The sequence below is a fragment of the Cucurbita moschata genome, unplaced genomic scaffold (assembly GCF_002738365.1).
Source record: "Cucurbita moschata cultivar Rifu unplaced genomic scaffold, Cmos_1.0 Cmo_Scf00017, whole genome shotgun sequence".
NCBI lineage: Eukaryota > Viridiplantae > Streptophyta > Magnoliopsida > Cucurbitales > Cucurbitaceae > Cucurbita > Cucurbita moschata.
The window spans coordinates 3135423-3154777 of record NW_019268533.1 but is presented as its reverse complement, the minus strand read 5'-3'; the positions used below and the strand labels follow the sequence as shown (position 1 = coordinate 3154777).

The 19355-nt window shown below is 36.9% G+C and overlaps 2 protein-coding genes across 3 annotated transcripts; one reads left to right on the top strand and one right to left on the bottom strand.

Moving 5' to 3' along the window:
• Nucleotides 1-2419: 2419 nt before the first annotated feature.
• Nucleotides 2420-3736, top strand: LOC111455286 (transcription factor bHLH113). 2 transcript variants are annotated; one of them, XM_023096890.1, is made up of 4 exons: nucleotides 2421-3019; nucleotides 3095-3157; nucleotides 3258-3359; nucleotides 3447-3736. In XM_023096890.1, exons 1-4 carry the CDS (start codon nucleotides 2636-2638, stop codon nucleotides 3585-3587), a joined length of 690 nt encoding a protein of 229 aa, XP_022952658.1. In that variant the 5' UTR covers nucleotides 2421-2635; the 3' UTR covers nucleotides 3588-3736. The 2 variants fall into 2 exon arrangements, with proteins under 2 accessions (XP_022952657.1, XP_022952658.1); XM_023096889.1 differs by having other exon boundaries at nucleotides 2420-3019; nucleotides 3258-3736.
• Nucleotides 3737-6273: 2537 nt separating this feature from the next.
• Nucleotides 6274-18973, bottom strand: LOC111455371 (DNA repair protein REV1). Its single transcript, XM_023097009.1, has 24 exons — nucleotides 18736-18973; nucleotides 18264-18408; nucleotides 17865-17980; nucleotides 17692-17768; nucleotides 16740-17377; nucleotides 16323-16466; nucleotides 16038-16170; nucleotides 15855-15943; nucleotides 15673-15723; nucleotides 15390-15593; nucleotides 14994-15113; nucleotides 13359-13451; nucleotides 12752-12811; nucleotides 12576-12662; nucleotides 12357-12440; nucleotides 12142-12214; nucleotides 11873-11941; nucleotides 10823-10921; nucleotides 9327-9617; nucleotides 9174-9229; nucleotides 8382-8959; nucleotides 8105-8165; nucleotides 6946-7046; nucleotides 6274-6837 (listed from the first exon to the last, which is right to left on the bottom strand). Exons 1-23 carry the CDS (start codon nucleotides 18939-18941, stop codon nucleotides 7005-7007), a joined length of 3516 nt encoding a protein of 1171 aa, XP_022952777.1. The 5' UTR covers nucleotides 18942-18973; the 3' UTR covers nucleotides 6274-6837; nucleotides 6946-7004.
• Between the last annotated feature and the right edge of the window lie 382 nt (nucleotides 18974-19355).

Sequence of the window (19355 nt, the reverse complement as noted above, 5' to 3'; positions counted from 1 at the left end):
ATATATATATATATATATATATATATATATATATATATATATATATATATATATATATATATATAAATTGTTTCTATTTATTGTTATTTTTACTAATGAAAGGATTAAAAAAAAAAAAAAAACGAGGCGCCAGAAGAAAGGGGATGAGAATTCCGACGACTCGTCAAAATTCTCGCACCCTCACCCTACACGTTTTTCCCGATACCAACAACCTTTAGTCGCACCTCATAGAATCAACTACAAATAAAAAAAACATGATATAGAGGGAAAACGAGGGAGATTAGAAGAAAAGACTGTTGAGTTACCTCACAACGAGCACGACGCCGACAACCACCCGTCAAGATTCATGGCGTCGTATAGTGGATAACACCATGGAAGAGAGGACTAACAAGTCCAAGAACACCATGATGCACACGAGTGATTACTATCAAACAGTGTTGTAGCTTTACTGGCAAAGAAGATGAACGTATTGCTAGTACAACTAAGATGTTTTCGAACATATAAGTCCATTTTAGTGTTGTTATGGGCCCGATAATCAATACATAGACGGAGGCTTGCGTCAAGCTTATTCTGGAAGTTCTCACTCCTTCCCGGGCAGACCTAATGATCCATAGGAGGCTCCACGGGAAGCTGCTGCACGACCTCTAACGCGACTATCTTAATCGCGAGATCGACCCCGCTTTTCCATTTATTATTATACTTATTTTAAATTTTCATCATATTTTAAGAAAAATTATATTTGAATTAATTTTCAACTTTTTACTTAAATAATAATATATTTAGCCTCAAATTAAAATAAAATATATAGATTTTGTTGCATTAAAAAAAGAAAAAAAAAAAAGAAAAAGGCCAGTAAGTACAGGCGGAGGTAGGGCCGTGGCAGTGGCCGAGACATCGGAGGGCGGCAAGAGAAAATAAGAGCATTCGACCGCCGAGGTGTCGGGGAAACACGGCATCCTATGACTTAATCCCACCAAATGTCGGCACCCGAACCCCCTCCTCTTTTACTACAACTTCAATATTACCTTATTTTACTACGATGCGTAGGATTCGAAATTCGGATCGAGTATATGATTATATCGATATTTTTTTTTATTTATTATTATTATTATTTTTTTGTAGTCGGGTAGGACATAATCATGTTACTTATTTTTTACCTCTAAGAGTGAGGACTATTTCCGTCTTTGCGTTATGGTCACGTTACTTGCTTTTCACTTTTAGAAGTGAAAACTGTTCCTACAAATAAACACGAGTTTTTTCGACATGTTTTTTTTTCTCGTTGACGTGTTTTTTTTTAATGGAATTCTTAAGATGCCACTGTAACAGTCTGAGATCATCGCTGGTAGATATTGTCTGTTTTGACTCGTTATGTATCGCCGTCAACTTCATAGTTTTAAAATGTGTCTACTAGAGAGAGAGTTCTACACTTTTATAAGAAATGTTTCGTTCCCCTCTCCAATCGATGTGAGATCTCACAATTCACTCACTTTAAGGGCCCCAATGTTCTCGCTGGCACACCACCCCGTGTCAAACTCTGATATCATTTATAACGGCTTGAGACTATCGCTAGTAAATATTATCTGCTTTGACATGTTACGTGTGCCATCAACTTCACGGTTTCAAAACGTGTCTACCAGGGAGATGTTTTTGCACCTTTTGTAAGAAATGTTTCGTTCTCCTCTCCAATCAATGTGAGATCTCACAATCCACCCTCTTGGGAGTCCAGCGTCCTCGTTGGCACACCACTCGATGTCTGATTCTAATACAATTTCTAAGAACATAAGACCATCGCTAGTAAATATTATCCACTTTGGCCCGTTACGTGTTGTTATCAGCCTCACAGTTTTAAAACGCATCTATTAGGGAGATGTTTCTACACCTATATAAAAAATACTCTGTTCCCCTCTCCAACCGACGTAGGATCTCACAACCACGAATTCCTTTAAGCAAAACACGCTAACTTTAGAGCTTCTATGATCGAGTCACCGAGAAAAAAGACGTCCCTTCTCGACACCGGTAGTAACTTTCCGTTTTCTTAGTCTTTCTTAATCATCAGTTCTCATAATCGCTATCATTCGAACATGGTCTCGATTCATTCATTCACATATTGCCACGTCTTATACCCACTAATTTCCTCCGTCTCGTACATAATCCCATCGATCATTCACGGTAACCATCGAACCAAATCATCAAACAAAGAGACTCACATACACACACAATTAGATCATAAGTTTCTACTCAAAAGGGAGTGTTCTTCCCCCACAAGAGCCTCATATAAAAAACAGAGCACCGTGGCAATGGCAATAACAATGGCTTCCTCTGCCTCCACTTCGGACATCGAAATCCACAGCCATCTCGGGTCCAAAACATTTGACCAAAACGCTCCAAAAACCAAAATCTCGGAACTTTCCAAGCCCTCCACACACTCCATTTCTAACCAAAACCACAATAATCCCCTGCTTCTCACTCGCACACAAACAGAGACAGAGACAGAGACAAAAAAAAGAAAAAAAGAAAAAAACATAAAAAGCTTCCGTTTTTTTCTCCCACTGATGTTCTTCACACTTTTAAAAACACCAGCAGCTCGATTTCACACAGTTTTTATCTGGGGCTCTGTTTTCTTTCCAACCCATTAATGGCGGAAAATCAATCCTCTGGTCGGGACCCAAAAACAGCAGCAGCTACCACTTTTTCTCAGCTTCTATTCTCTGCAAATCATGATGAAGATGATGATATCGATGTTGATAAACACCATCATGTTCATCACCAAATCTTTGAGTACTCTGTTTCTTCATCATTCGCCATTGAAAACCCCCCCAAGATGCTCTGTTTCGGCACCAAACAAGAGCAAGAACATCCCCAGCTGGGACTTAGATCAGCCCACGCATGCAGCGATTCCGTAAAGAGAAAAAATGGATCAAACCCAGAAACAACCGCCATTAAACCAGCTCCATTGTCGAACCAGAAAGCTTCAAAAAAGACCAAACCTGAAGCTCCCTGTTCTGCCGGACATGCAAAGGTCAGTCAGTTCTTGCGATGTTCTTGTTTTTTCTCTGTTTTTATAACATGGGTTTTGTTTATTTGGTGATATTAGAGGAAGGAGAAGCTAGGAGAAAGAATCACAGCGCTACAACAATTGGTTTCGCCGTTCGGCAAGGTTGCAGAAAAAAAAAAAACAGAGTATCTAATTTCATTACATTTTTGTCCATTTTCAAGAACTTGATATCAATTTTTGAATGTTGATGGCTTCAAAACAGACAGACACAGCTTCAGTTCTTCACGAGGCAATGGGTTACATCAAATTTTTACACGAACAAATTCAAGTCTTGTACAGTCCTTACCTGGACAAGAATCAGCTGGTAAGCACTCTGTTTCAAAAAAAAAAACAGAGCATTTTCCTGTTCTTCTTTGATTTTAAGCCATTTCTTCGCTTTGTTTCGCTGAAGGGAGGAGGAAATGGGGACACAGAGGGGGAGCTGAAAGGGAGAGGCCTGTGTTTGATTCCGGTGGAGTGTAGCTTGCATTTGGCGAACTGTACGGTGGCGGACTTTTGGTCGCCGGCGATGGCTATGGGGAGGAAGCTCTGAGGAGGAAGGAGGGTTTTGGAGTTTGATGTGTATATAGTTTTGATGTTTTTTTTGAGTTAAATGAATCAGAAACAGAGCAGAAGAAGCTGTAAATCCAGAGTTCTTTTTTTGATGGGAAAGAAATAGATGTGAAAAGATGTTCTTTTTTTTGTTCTTTTCCTGTTTTTTGGGGTTTGAGTTGTCGGACTTGTTTATTTTGATGATTGTTTTGGAGTAGAGAGATGAGTGGCACTTTTGTTTTGTGGGTTTTGTTTGCTTCAAAAGTTTCTTATTAAAACGTCAAATTATAAGTTTAGAGTTTAAAACGTAAAATTATAAGTTTAGAGTTTAGAGTTTAGTTTGCATAGCATCGTATTGTATGTGAGATCCTACATCAATTGAAGGGAGTAACGAAATCGATTGGAGATGAGACCGAGTGTCAGCGAGGATGCTGGGCCCTAAAGGGTGTGGATTGTGAGACCCTACATTAGTTGGGGAGAAGAACAGATTTCTTTGTAAGAGTGTGGAAACCTCTCTTCAGGAAGCTCGAAAGAAAAAGCTCAAATAAAGGAAAAGCCAAAAATGACGTTGACGGTTTGGTGCAAGTTCTTTCCATCTCGATAGCCTATGATCGACAATGATTTTATTTATTGGCCCTTTTTTATTTCATGACTTTTGGGTATTTTGATATGGATCAAATCTATTTCAGGACTCTTTTTATTGATATTGTAGGGTCGTCAAAATCAAATCTTATGTATCTATGATGAAATTTCGATACCAGTCTATGACGTCCAAAGTCGAAACATGAACCTTTTGACGAAGTATATTTAATGAAACAATAACGAGTAGTGGTCATAAACAGTAGATTTGTGGCAATTCGAAAAGTCATTTGATGTGGTTGATCATTTTAACATTCGAAATTCGCAACAATCAATCCATTTTAAAATTGTTTGGATATACAAAAGCTAAGACCATTCTCACCGTGCATACAAACTCTAGAACTAATCAAACAACAACGATAAGCTTTCAGGACAGTCAATGGCCGACGCCACGGTGGCTCGGCTCGAAATAAGCTTTGTGTACATGAAGTTTTGTCGTCGGAGAAGTCGAGGAAGAAGGGTCGTGTTCGAGAGGTCTCGAGGAGTGGACTTGAATGGAAGAGAATAAGAGGAAGAAGATGAAGATGGCAATGGCATTAAGAGCCCAAAGGAGAGACTGAGATTTCATTATATTAGAAAATGCATAGAAAGGCTTAGTGTTTATATAAGAAAAGGTTGAAGTTTGGGGTCTTGACTTTAGGGCACAGGTGTGTTATTTATTTATTTATTATTAACCGTTCAAGATCACCGCAAGTAGATATTTTTCGTCTTGGCCAATAACGTATCATCATCAGCCTCACAGTTTTAAAACACGTCTATTAGGAAGAGGTTTCCACACCCTTATAAGAAGTGCTTCGTTCCACCCTCCGACCGATGTGAGATCTCACATTCTACCCCCTTAAGGGCCCAGCGTCTTCACTGGCACACCGCCCAGTATCTTTCTCTAATATCATTTGTAACAGCTGAAGCCCACCGCTAATTGATATTGTTCACTCTTGCTTGTTACATATCGTCATCGGTCTCATGGTTTTAAATCACATCTATTAGGGAGAGGTTTCCACACCCTTACAAAGAGTGTACTTTGTTTCCCTCTCCCACCACTGTGAGATCTCACGGTATCATTAATCACAGGGAGTGTACATTGGTTGGGTTGGATTTAGATTGAAAAAACTTTTGAACCAACTCGAAAGCTCGATTGGTTGGTTGATAACCCTAGCAATCTAAATAGAGTTCACAACCTAACTCAACTTAACCCTCTGTTTTCGGGGTCCATGTCAGTTATTATTGAGTTAGGTTCACGTGAGTTCATTTGTTGCTAAATTTTGGTTCGTGCAACAAGATGATAACGCAACTCTAGCTCAACTATGGTCTTAACTCGTTTCGACATACGTAACAAGGTGGTGGAATGCTTAATTCATTGATTCTCATCGACCATAAATATTATTGTATTTATGTGTTGCTATGAATTTATTATGTCGATATAGTTACTAGGGGTTTTGTTCTCCTCCTCACCAGTGTGGGACTCTCACAATCCACTCCCTTTCGAGGCCTAGTGTCCTCGCTAACACTTGTTCCTTTTTCTCCAATTGATATGGGACCACCACCAAATCCACTCTCCTTTAGGGCCGAGCATCCATACTGGCACACCGCCTCGTGTCTACCTCCATTCGGAGAACAGCGAGAAGGCTGACACATCGTTCGATGTCTGGCTCTTGTAACTGCCCAAACCCACCACTAGAAAGCATTGTCATCTTTGGACTTTCCCTCAAGGCTTTAAAACGTGTTTGGTAAGGGAAGGTTTCCACACCCTTATAAATAGTATTTTTGTTCTCCCCAATCAGCGGGACTCTCACATTAGTTGCTATATTTTAGGTCGTGCAACAAGGAGACAACGCAACTTAAGTTCAATTACGGTCTTAACTCATTGGGACTTGCATAGCAAATGTATGGACAATGAGAAAAGAAAATAGAAATTGAATTGTACTCAAATAGAAAATATTCAAACTATAGACTTGAATGAAATTTGACCAACAAATAACCAGAAATAGAATTATGAAATATTAAGAAGTGAACCACGTTGTTTGTATTACTGTATTAGGGTTGACCAAGTCAAGCCCGATCAAGATTAGGTTAAAAAATCGTTTTGGAATCACACAATAACGCACACACTCGATCTAAATGAACGCAAAGAAAGGATTTGAGGAAATAGATTGTATGTCCAGAGAACGAGAGAATTGAGGAAGAAACTCATCCAGAAAAGTCACAATACTTTATGGGCCGGACACTCGGGGGAGGGTGCCCCGAGTGTGATTTTGTTTACCGCCATTAGACTGACCACCCAACATTTATATTTCCCAAATTTCTGGACCTTACACCAATGAAAAAGTTAAGTGGAAGGTACCACCATATTTGGCAGCAATAGTTCTTCTCAAAGTGCCACTTTTTCAGCTTGGAAGCGCCATCTCCACTTTGCTAGAAGGGCTTGAGATTGTTGTGTTTTAATCTACAAATACCCAGACCACCTTGTTTTCATTTAGTGAGATGGGAACCGCCTGGGCCTGTCTTTACTACCATGCCAAAGGAAATTTCTGAAGAAGCAGATACTTTGTTCTCCACAGCTTAACTTCTTTATCACCTAGTAGAGTGGTAGCACTTCCATATGAACATTTTACCTATACTTCATACAATTGTAAGAACAAGACATTACATACATTGTTTAAAGATTGTCAAATGATGATCAAGTTGTAATATGCGTCACTGAATTATTGAAGGCATCTTACCCTGCACATACATTTCCATCGCAACGCTATCTGGTCAAAACGTAGTATGAGTGAAGAGTCTACACCTTCAAACTTCCGCCGTAGAATTCATTGACTGCTCCCTGATGATTTGAAGTGCAATGAGAATTGAGTACACAAAAAATTGAACAACTTCAATAAAGAAATAAAGATGCCATAGCTACAAAATTTAGCCTGTTAAATTATGTATCTTCAATATATATATAAATATATATATATATATATATCCATCTCCAACGACATATTAAAAGAAAAGGAAAGGTCCAACAGAACAATTCTATCGAAGGAATTGCACGAGCAATTTGTGAGAGGAATCACAGGCTAGGGTCTTGTCTTAAGGATACATCGAGAGGGAACAAACTTGTTTTTAGAAGGATTACACTTTCTCCTTGCAGAACTATTTTTCAGATTTTTGTAACTAAAATTATTTTTTTCCAACGGCAGACGAAAGGATTTTTCGAGTTAATTCCTTGTCACCAATTATATTTTCGTTTGCTAGTGAATGTCTTGTGTGCGGATCTAGTAGGACTCTAAAAGGCCTTGAGTCACTTCCACTTGTCATTTAAGTGCAGAATGAGAAGCACCTAATCTATACATGTTGCACGTTGTTTATAAAAAGACCAACACATAAAGGTTAACCATACCTCTCTACTCATTTTCAAGGCACGATGCCAAAAACTAAAAAGGGGCACTAATGACATGAAAAACCATTGATTTAAAACCGAAAAATTGTTGTATGGTTGATGTCTTGATTCATTCTCGGAGCTCTCTCTCCTTCATTCGAGTTCCGTTGTTATTTGTCTAATAGGGAACGACAGGTTATAGCTATCCTTTCTTTATTGGGAGACTTTGAACTTAGAAGGGATAAGAGAACACATTTGGAGTCCTAGTCCCTGAGGGTTTTTTCATAGATCTTGCCTCCGTTCGGAAGGTGAAAATGTTAAAAAAGGTAAAGTTCTATGTCTGGTAGGTTATCTATGGAAGAATCAATACTTTGGAGAAACACCCTTTTCTCTAGGGTGTTTCCTTTTGTGAGCTTGTTTTTTGTATGTTCTTTCATTTTATTCACAATGAAAATTGGCTTTTTATCAAAAAAAAAAAAAAGAAACAAAGATCTCAATTAGCATTTTAAGGCAATAACCTGAAGGTAAGGATCGATAATGTTGAAGACTTCCAGAAAAACCTGGGATTTCATCGCTAACCTGAAACAAAAACAAAGGATAACACAATGAAGACTAGAACTAATGTAATTCCAACATTATATCAGCATGGTCATGTCTAAAATTCCAGAAAAGAAGAATAAAAAGGGTGGATGATAAATATCATAGAAGCAGATAGCAACGCAAGACCACTTGAAACAGAGGCACAAAATTTCAAGCCTGCATCACCAGGTCATCTCAACAAACATACAAAATTACCTCTTAAGAAGATGAAAACAAGCATAGGTCTCCTCGATGTCCAGCTCTATCTTTAACTTAAAGTACTCCTTAAGAAGTTCACATAAACCGTAAATAGCACCATCCCAACCATCAGATTCCGGAACTGAAGGATGCCAAGATTTAGATAAAGTCCTCAGCAAAATCCCATACAGATTTCCAGGTGACCCCAATTCTGTATACGTCTCTGCAAGAAATTGTAATATCAAGCAATTACTGGCTTTAAACTTATCAACCCATAGAGGAGGGTTCCCAGACCAAAGACCATTCTCCGTGAAAGAGTCTATTGAGCCAGACGTACTGGCAGTGGCATCACAAGATTCGTGATGAATTTTTACTGAATGTTCTAAAGAAAGCTCTTTTCCCCTGTGTGCTGGGAGTTGCTTAAGTATGTCATCCCTCAGTGGTTCAGGTAGCTCTTGTAATACTGACGGATCTACTTGACTTAGAGATGAAGGTAGTAAATCAATTCTATGAGATCCAGAGGTGGGTATAGGAGTCACCACATTGCACAATCCTTCCCCAGAAATCTGTGCAGGTGGGGAACGTTCAACAATGTGCTGCACAGGACCAAAAACACCAAAGAGCACATAAGTACATGAATGAATTGAAGGGTGTTTCTCTCACACCAGTAAACTGTTCATTCAGATTAAAAAAAGAGTGAAGCAACAAACAAAAAAATAGGCATAATCAACTTGTAGCATAATTGTTAAATACTGAATCATAGCACACGAAAAATATGAGATATATTCCGAAGTGTCCATTAAATAATACCTTATTTTCCAACTGTGTTTTGTTTTCTTGGACATCTGATAAAGTAAGTCTATCACCTTCATTTGATTGACAGTAGAAAAGGGAGAAAAAAAAATCAGCAACTTTATCAGTTACAAAAACCGAACAATAAGCTACTCCATAGATAAATTTCACCTTCTCCTGGTCCTTGAGACGAAACCCTTAAAGAAGACGAGCAAGCTTCACTTTTGTATCTGCTTTTAGCTAGGAGATCATCTAGTTTTCCACCATAGATTTCATTTAATTCTGAAAAGAGTTCAGGAGGTAGGCTCCCTATAACTCCAATATCCAGATTGCACAGAGGTGGAGCTGTAACCGGGTTCAAAGATTCACAGTGGAGATGGTTATTCTCCATCTGAATCAGATGGCTTGTAGGATCAGCAGATAACTGATCTAAAGCTCCAGAGTCACACTGTTTCTCACTATCTGTAAAGATTATTATAACAAAGTAAGAATGATGCTTCACCTTTAAACCAATTTAAAGAGTCGTATGCAAAAGATCAGTACGGGGATAGTGGTCATAAATGCTTAGGAAAAGGTGGTGTTCCTTATCCGAAGATTTGAAATGAATGACGAGGTTAAATGTGGCTCCTAATTTAACTAGAATACACAAACGAACGAAGTAGGACAAGTAATAAACACGTGAGAACTAAGGTACTCAGATTATATGTGGAACCCTGTAGGGACACTTCTAGAGCAAGTAAAGAAGACAAATTAGAAAAGCCTAGGAATGATTCTTGTTGTGAGGCATCAATATTTCCATATTTGCATGTTCTTTTCTGATCTCAATTCTTAGTACGCAAATATGGAAATACTGATGCCTCACAACAAGATTTCTAGCATCATTCCTAGGGTTGAACTGCTCAAGGTAAGCAAGTACTAATTCTTATGACTAGAAGAGCTATACTAACTGTCACGGTCATGCTTGTCTAAGACATGTTGCCTATAGCTACATGTCAGATGTTTCAGTCATGCTTCAGTCATGCTTGACCAGGATGTGTTGTCCATAACTGCATGTCCGTTCCAAACTCATTTTACTTGCTTTCATGCTAGATAGGTCTTTATTACTATTATTTTGTGTCAATACGGGGATGTATGACCGATAACCAAAACCATGTTTACACCTACCAAGGCTAAAATGTCCCAAAATGTACTTTAAGGGGATAGTGATTAGTTGTCAAATCTTCCTACCCAGATTATATGCTGACTACTTGCTTTTAGTTTATAACATTGTTTTCTTTATCGCTCACGTTTTCTAAAATATTTCTCTCAAACATGACTCGAGACTCGAGCATACACCAATATTGTCTGCAAAATCCGAATTTCACATGGCTGACTAGTTCATGGATTAGAACAAGTGCCGCACAATCGCTATCCCGCTGCCACACAAGTGCGATTGTGACACTAACCACCACCTATCTCATCAAATCAGATAGTATTACTATCACTAACATATCAATATGTCACAGGAGGAAAAAGAAAAGAAAAATACAGCTGTTGAGCTAGCATGATTCCCGCGAATCATTGCTTCAACTTAAAAGAGTCGATTCAGTGGAAAAGAACAGAAGTACATCAATCCTAAAAGTAAAAAAGAGAAGAAATAAAGACCATTGGAAGATGAACTCCCATACCTATATTAGCCCTTTCCTTTACCAAAGGACCAGTACTATTTTCCACATTTGTCGTTCCAGACGAATGAAGCCATGCGTCCAAAGAGTTTCTTTTTATCCCTTCAGAAGAAAACACACTCACATGAAACCAATTTTTCCACCCAAAAAAAAAAAAAGTCCCAAAAGGTAACAGCCAAAAATAATCCACACCTATTATTTAATTAAATGTATACATAAAAATTTGGCAAACAGTTCCTTATTTTCTTTTGCAAATTGCAAGCATTTGTTTATTTACTTGTCTTTTATATGAAATGGATACTTCTTTCAAAATTCGAGTGGATCATATATTAGATTCTAGGAAGATATATAAGTAGATATCAGTAGCCCCTCACTACCTATCAAGAAATTACAGCTTAGTGAAGGAGTGTCGGAATGAAGATGTTAATAAATGGATCGCAGGTTTCAAAGCGATTTCATGTTGATCTAATAAATGGGTGTGTAAAAAACTTTCCTATACTACTTGGAGCATTTTGCAGTATTTTCTTATTCAGCAAGTTATCAACATTCAATAAAATTTCGAATACACTTTCCTGGTTTCAGGAACATCGTTTATTCAAACAAAGCAACCAAGCATTATCCTCTACTGTACATTTCAATAAGGCTTTGACTCAAAGGAAAGGGTGGATGATGAATTTCCTATGTTGAACTCTTTGGACTGCGTAAAAGATTTTCCCCAAAAATTTCAGAAAGATCTTCTCAGTTACTACAGTAACACATCCCTTATAGATCTCGATAATGTTGACTATTTATGAGGGGAAGTGACATGATCTTGTGTCTCAATGTGAAGGATTATTATTCCTTTTCCTAACAAAACCAATGTCGCCACTGAGGGATCACTCCCCAAAAGCACCCTTTTACAATATTCTTTGTTAACATAGTTTCTGATTTGCTCACTGAAATTGTTTTCATCCATCGAGGTCCCCTCTAGTTCTCTTCATTATTCATACATTTTTTCATTTCCACAGAAGCAACATCAATAGTATCTGAAAATCATAACACAGATGAACTTACCTTGCTTAGAGATATCCACATTTTGAAGCTTCGAAACTTGTAAACCAATACCACGAATTTCTTTGACATCTACATGACCAGTCCAGAAAGTAAGGAAAACTAGAAAGTATTTAAAATATATGGGGAATGAAACCAGCGGTATTACTTTTATGCCAATTTAATGTTAGAAATGTTGCTGAAAGAATATAATATATTGATGACACTGTGTTTCAGGATGGCAAGCAGAGATGTTACCATTAACTGAAAAATCATAATTATGCCTAGTTTACCTATGACAAAAAACCCAAAAAGCTGCTTTGCAATCCTCTGAAGAATTTCCAGGTCATCAGTGGCATCAGGAACCTAGTACAATCAAAAACTTAAAACTTTAGAAGCCAAAGTTCACACTAACAATAAATAAGCATTATCCAATAGCATGAACATGGTGATAGAACCTAATCCATTCATGAAAAGGAAATGGGAGGTATTTGTCAGACAACTATACCGTCAGCGAGTGGCTCAGGTTTTCACAATCTCCACAGCCCATATACTTTGTCGGTTCATCGGCATCTTTCCTTCGTTTTTTTATCTAAATCAATACATCACATAAAAGAATTGCTAATAGCACTTTCACATAAATTGAGAAGGAAAAATCTCATCCATATCTTGAAGGAACAATAACTCAATAATATTTCTTACTGAATACAAAAGAAAGAGAATCTACCTTGAGGGTAAAGGTGCGTCCCTGCACTCCACATCCATGCAATCGTAATGAAACCTCCTTACAAAGATTCGAGAGAAAGCATTGACACTGTAATAGCTAAAGTATTAGTTATTAAATCGTTCATATGTATTTCTTCTTCTAAAATGGGTAAACACGCAACCCTTTATGTTACCCACATCTTTGAAGTCCTTGAACCTAACACCCCAATTCACTTCAGCTCCTATGGATTTGCTTTCCTGAACCATAAGCAGGGTAAACATGAAAAATAGAAAATTCTAAGATAATGTAAGAAAGTCTAGACAGCAAAACTAGGCCACAGTTGGGAGAAAATCTTATTTGGAAAATATAAAGGTGGTAGTGAGACAAAATAATGCATCTTTTATCATGATTTATGTAAAAAGGACTTTTTTAAAGTTTTCAATAGTTCCATAGGAAGTAACATTAATGGGCACAAATAGAAGCCCTAAACCAATAGTAAAATGACACCAAAAGACTAATAAAATCCTATTTATGTAGACATATAATAATGCCTTTATCATTTTACAACGCAAATCACAATGATAAATTTGTGTTGTCTACCCTAGAGTGAAGACTCTGAATGGTTTTAGTATATTCAGTACTGTATAATCTAATGCAGGAATATATTTATTATTGTATTTTAAACAAAGAAAACAAAACAAAAGAGCTAAAAGAAAACAAAACAAAATAAATTCGAATTCACATCAGCAAAACAACACTTGGAAGTAAAAGAAAAATTATGTGGTTATTTTGTTTCTGTCAAACCTGGATCAACCCAACAGCACGATTGTCCACCCCCCGACTATAATTCCATAACATCTCCCCTGTTTTCAATCCAAAGTCTTTTTGAAGAGAATCCTGGACATGTCGAGAGTAAATTAAGTAAGCGTTCTAAATAACTCAGTTTGAGAATAACAAACTCAGCAAAATAACTTAGTCATAGCATAGCTACAACCAAACTCTCTAGGATGTAAATGGACCTCTACAAGCAACCCTACATCAATATCCACTTACCAGCAGATCCATTACAGAGCCACTACTGAGGAGTAACTGCTAATCAGTACAACAATAATAGAAAAAGGTTCTAAGAGAATTAATATAATTTTTAGCATTAGCTCACGCCAGGCCACAAATTAAACGAGACAGGAAAAGACAACAATTCCTACCCCTCTGCCATGCTGGACAACATAAGCATGTCAAAGCAGGAGTACCAAAATACACAAATCTTCTAGAGAAAATATAAACAAGTGCCAGAATTGACGCCCTATATCCTAACACTAACAGCAAACAATAGTAATAACATACAAACAAATGGTGTGCAATATTAAATCAGTTATCTTCTTCGTATTATATATTTTCAAAATCATCACATTACATTAAAGACATTACCATCTTTTTATAACAATTTTCATCAATACATTTACGCAATTATCACATTTCAAGTCCACTTCTCTCCCAAGCCTACCACTTATGTTGATAGGGATCAACTACAAATCATATCATGAAATAATCTTCTCATCTTTGTCACACCAACTACTCTTTGTTGCATCCTCAACAATCCTCCCCTCCAATAAAGATCTATCCAACCTCTCTTCAACAATATTTCTATCAGAGTAGAGTGTTTGTCTGGTAATACACTAAAATGAATCACATAGATTTATAATTAGATTACAGTTAACATGAGTCGCATTGATTTATATTTATATCCAACCAGTTTCCACACATCCAAACTAAACTCACAAAACAAACCACCTAACCCTACAGTATGTGGACATGTGGTTGACAAGAAATTTGTAGGATTTTAATATCCACACATGGAGTTTGAATTCATCCCCTCTAAGTTCTTTCACTTTTTCCCTAGTCTCAAGAACCTTTAGGCCAACCCATGGTAGTTACCACAAACCACATTGTTGAGACAACTATTTTTTATTTGACATACAAGATCTTTTTAACGATCCTCTATGACTACATCTCCGACACTCATCACTCTTTTGTAAGGCACTTGATAATTCCATCAATAGGGTTAAGTCCAAAGTTTCTACTAGTTAGGACAGCGAAGCATCTCGATATTTCTATAATGGTATGAGGTTTATTCATTTTGGGCCTACGCCCGCATAATTACTTTTGGATTCTACATCAAAAGCATTATACTTATGTAGTTGTTGCCTTTACTGAGTCTTTTACCACTTTTAGTCAATGTCAGATTATGTTTTTTTTTAAAATAGGAAACGTAATAGAAAGGAGTTTGTGTATGACACATGTTTACAGGTTTAATGGCACATCATCTTGAAAATTGCAACCAACTCAAAAAAATATTAGATATGTCTAGCAATAAAGAAAGCTAAATTCCTTGACATTAATGTAAGCCTCGAGTAACCAAACAAACAAGTCATGAGCCACCTTGGATATCATACGCAGCTGACCACAAGTAAATACACTTCTTTTCTTCAACTTCTCCTCCAAGGCACGCCCTATCCCGGGAAGATCCTTAATGGGAAGCGGATCTAAATAATCATCAACCTAGAAAAATGAAATGGAATGAGTAGAAAGAACAACTTATATACATTCTTCTCGACAATAAAAGGAAGTATCACTTGAATAACATACAAAAAGGACAAATCCCTTTACCTTCAAGATTGCACGTAAAAATAGTGAAGTGATTCATAAGACAAAAATACACGATACAACATTCTAGACATCAAAATGAATAATCCATCAAGAATTGAATCATAGTGTTGTAAGGAATGATGGATTTTGATCAAATAAAGGTTTAGTGCAAGAATTCCTAGCACCTACCTTCTCCGAAGGAATGTAACACTGGCCATCAGGTTTTGCAGTTCTGGTAGCAAGGCGAGCCATTAGCATATTTGTAGATATTCCAGCACTTGCAGTACATCCAGTTGTATCAAAAATTTCTTTTCTAATTTTTGAAGCCAAAACCTCAGGATCTACCTTGTCTGTGCCTGAGATATCCAAAAATGCTTCATCACAACTTACAGCCTGCATTTGACATGCGTTGGGACGTTAACAAAGCAAATCACATTGAATTGCCAACAAGAAATGCTATCTTAAAACAGACCTGCACTTTCTCACAGTGCTTATGCAATATGTCATAGAACTGATCGGCTACCTGCATATTTCCACACATGCCAAAAAAAAAAACCGTTGTATGTGAAAGATGTCAGAAGTAGAATATGATTTTCATCTTCCCTTAGCAAACTGATTGACAAATCCCAACCCAGTGGATAGCCAATCACTTACCTCCTCATAGGACTTGAAGTCATATGGAAAAATAACAAGTTGGGGACAAAGAGCTTTCGCATCTCTAACAAACATTCCCGCTCTGACTCCTTGATAAACATGGGTAAAGAGAGAATCAATTGATACTCTAGAAAAGCCTTAGATTTGAGTTATAGCTTATATATAGAGAACTAGAAGACCAACCATAACCTCGAGCTGGGTAGTTTGCAGATGATATTTCTGCAGTTCCTTTAGGATTATCCGAGTGGCACACAGCTACAGGTTTATCCTTAAATTGTGGACTGTTTCGAATAACCACTGAGACAAAAAAGCAGTCCTGAGGCGGCAGCATACTGGTATTAGTATATTTCAAAATGAATTAACGAAAATATAATGATGAATAAAAAATAACTCCCCAGTTCAATCAAGTAATTCTTGGTAAAGAGCCAAAATACAGATATTGAAGGACCAATATTGCTCAAAAATTACCATGTCAACGTGGATAATAGTGGTAGACTGATAATGGGAAGAACCACTGATATGAGAAGTTACAGAATTGGACCCACTAGCTGAACGTGGAAAACGCTTATAGTAACGATTTCTCCAAGTTCCAATGAAATGCAGCCTAGACTTCTGCAGATTGAAAATGGAAATTTAGTCTATGAAATGGGAAAAGTGAAAAGTTAAAATCAAACTGTAATGAAATAATATAAATATTAGAAACAAGGCCTATAGTTTTTCTACTCCATCTGATTTTTCACTAAGGCACCTGATTGGACCTAGTTCAACAACCCTCTATTGATACACGTTGAGATTTAGAAGACATGAATGAAAGTATAGTAGGTAAGACAATCATTATCAAATAAGACACTCTGTAGGAAAAAACTCTTGCATAACCTAAAGTACCTTGAAATAACTTTCCACAAAATCTGCCTTCCCAAAATTTGAATGCCGCAGCTTAGAAGACCCGGCCACCAAAGAACTTGATGATCCATCGCTATAATAATTATTGGTGCTATCATTGTGAGTTGACTTAGACAAACCATGCAAACTAGATATATTTTCTTCACTGCTCTGACCCACATCAACAATTCCTGGTTCTTCATCTGCATGATCACATTTTTCATTGCTTGGCTCTTTCTTTACTTCTACATCAGCATTATTTCGAGGAAGCATCTCAAAACTTTCACAGGTTTGTGGTACATATTCAATAGATTCATCTACATCAGATATACTTGTATCCTTTAATTCGCCAGCCTCTAAATCATCACTTGGCTTCTCATTCAGTTTAGTATCTGCATTATCTTGAAGATTCATTTCAGAGTCGGAATGCATCTCTGCTCTAGATTCTATCAATTCATTCACTTCAGACCGTGAATCCTTTAAATTCACAGCCACCAGGGACATTGAATCCTCTGTTTCATAGTTCTTTTCAGTAGTCATGCACATTTTGCGTTTCTCCAACATCGGACCTTTTTTCATAGAAAAGAATGCTGATAATCTTGGTTGATTACTTACAAGCTGATCAAGTTGGTAAGGAACCCCTAGAAACAGACAAATGATATCCATATCAGCTAACAGGCGCAAAAATTAGTCTGCATTTCTCTTTGAGACCTTTTCGTTTATTGGGACAAAGCTATACAGAAAAAATGTGATCCATTTCAGCCGTCGGGTGGAAATATTAATTTGCATCTCTATTTGAGACCCTTTTGTTTTTTTTTTTTCGGGACAAATGAAATAGCTTTGATGTTGTTCAAGTGCCAACAACCTGGTATTAAATACTTCCTAATGTATTCCTGAAGCATTTATCCACTAATTAAATTTACGTATCACACATAAAAGCAATGCAATAACTTACAACTTAATAGCTTATTAGAAGCAACAGAATCCAAGATCCATGTGGGTTTTACAACTGGAAGTCCACGGCTGAAGGACCTGAATTATAACCAACAAAAGATTTTTATCTTAATTCTTCACCAAAACAAGACTACTATAATTTTTTTTTTACAATGAAGATATCAGGAACCAAACCTGAGATTCTTTACTTTACTGTCCGGTAAATTGCTGCAAATTATATGAGAAACGCTACGTCTTGAAAAATAATTCTCAAATCTGCCACCATACTTCAACATATAACCCCGCAATTCCTGAATTTAACTTGTTGTCAGTAACAATTGCCCACAAAACGCTCAACAAGATTATCATTCTAATTGAAAATAATAATAGATAAGGACAGGCCTAAAAAGGTTATAACTTGTAAAGTCTAAAGTTCTCTACATAACTTTCACGAGCATTCCTTCTCAAAGGAAAGATTTAAAAATTGCTAAAAAAACGGAAAAAAACAAGTGTAAAATTGTAAATTGAAACTCATACTTCTTGGTAGTTTTACTTTACATTCACGGCTCAACTTAAAATTATTAGATAGACTACCTGACTTGAAGGAATCGTGAAACCGTCAACAAATATAGAAACGCCCTGAAATATTTGATTTCCGGAGTTCGTACCACTATGTGAAGCACTTGAAGCGTCAACGTTAAACTGATTGTGCAGTTTTCTGTTCTTTTCTACCATATAGCTGTGTTCAGAAAAAAGAACTTAAGGGAGAAAATTTGATAAAGACACTATATAAGTTTTAATCACGTCATACCAAAAAATCCTCAACAACAGTTAAGAAGCTAAACGAATTCAATTATAATCCGATAGAGCATCAACTTGATAACGGCCCTCCAACACTCCAAAATTCACTTAAAAATTCACGTAGAACATCCGTTACAAGATATATGCTTCAACTAACCAAACTTGCTTCCAAGTAAAGTGCAAAGGTGAAATTCAAATTACCGCCATCTCCCAATCTAACAATTCGAACATGTGAAAGCAAAGAGAGGAAAAAAAAAAAAAAAACCTTCCGAAATCTGGAAAGGGCGATTTGCGAGAGGAGCGAGAGGATGAACTGGAATTGGCTCCCCATGCGACGCCTAGGGTTTTCTGGTCGATCCGTTTCTTCTTGTTGGCACCGCTACTGGAAGGGCTCGACGGAGAAGAATTGTCGAGAATTCGCTTGGATCTCTGGGCGGAGGAATTAGCCGAGCGAGACGAACCAGAATTCATCGCTCCTGTGGAAGCAAAGAGTGCCGCGGAAGGAAACGTAAGAGTAGCGTTTAAAATGAGGCGGCAAATTGAACGTCGATATTTATATGACACGTGGAAATGCAAACAAGATAATTGGAATTTTTTTTTTTTTTTGAAAAATCATTTTTAATATTTATTAGCGTACACATGATCGAGTTGAGTTAGGTTGGATTGAAGATTTTTTTAACCGACCCACAAGTTGAGTGGTAGGGTTATTACAAAAAATTAATTTTAAAAAAAAAATTATTTATGCAAAATTCACAGTTATTTGATACAATCTCAAATAAAAATATTAAAAGTTTACAAACACAAATTAATATATAATCATTTTTAAAAAATCATCAATAACAACCCGCGAAAATTGTAACATTCTAAGACAAATTAATTTATAAT

Coding starts and splice junctions, on each gene's coding strand:
- LOC111455371 (XM_023097009.1), bottom strand. CDS start 18,941: ATGAATTCTGGTTCGTCTCGCTCGGCTAATTCCTCCGCCCAGAGATCC. Junction 12,441..12,575: donor GACGCACCTTTACCCTCAAG/GTAGATTCTCTT, acceptor GTATTGATTTAG/ATAAAAAAACGAAGGAAAGA. Junction 9,618..10,822: donor AAAGGAAAGGGCTAATATAG/GTATGGGAGTTC, acceptor TAATCTTTACAG/ATAGTGAGAAACAGTGTGAC.
- LOC111455286 (XM_023096889.1), top strand. CDS start 2,636: ATGGCGGAAAATCAATCCTCTGGTCGGGACCCAAAAACAGCAGCAGCT. Junction 3,020..3,094: donor GTTCTGCCGGACATGCAAAG/GTCAGTCAGTTC, acceptor TGGTGATATTAG/AGGAAGGAGAAGCTAGGAGA. Junction 3,158..3,257: donor TGGTTTCGCCGTTCGGCAAG/GTTGCAGAAAAA, acceptor GCTTCAAAACAG/ACAGACACAGCTTCAGTTCT.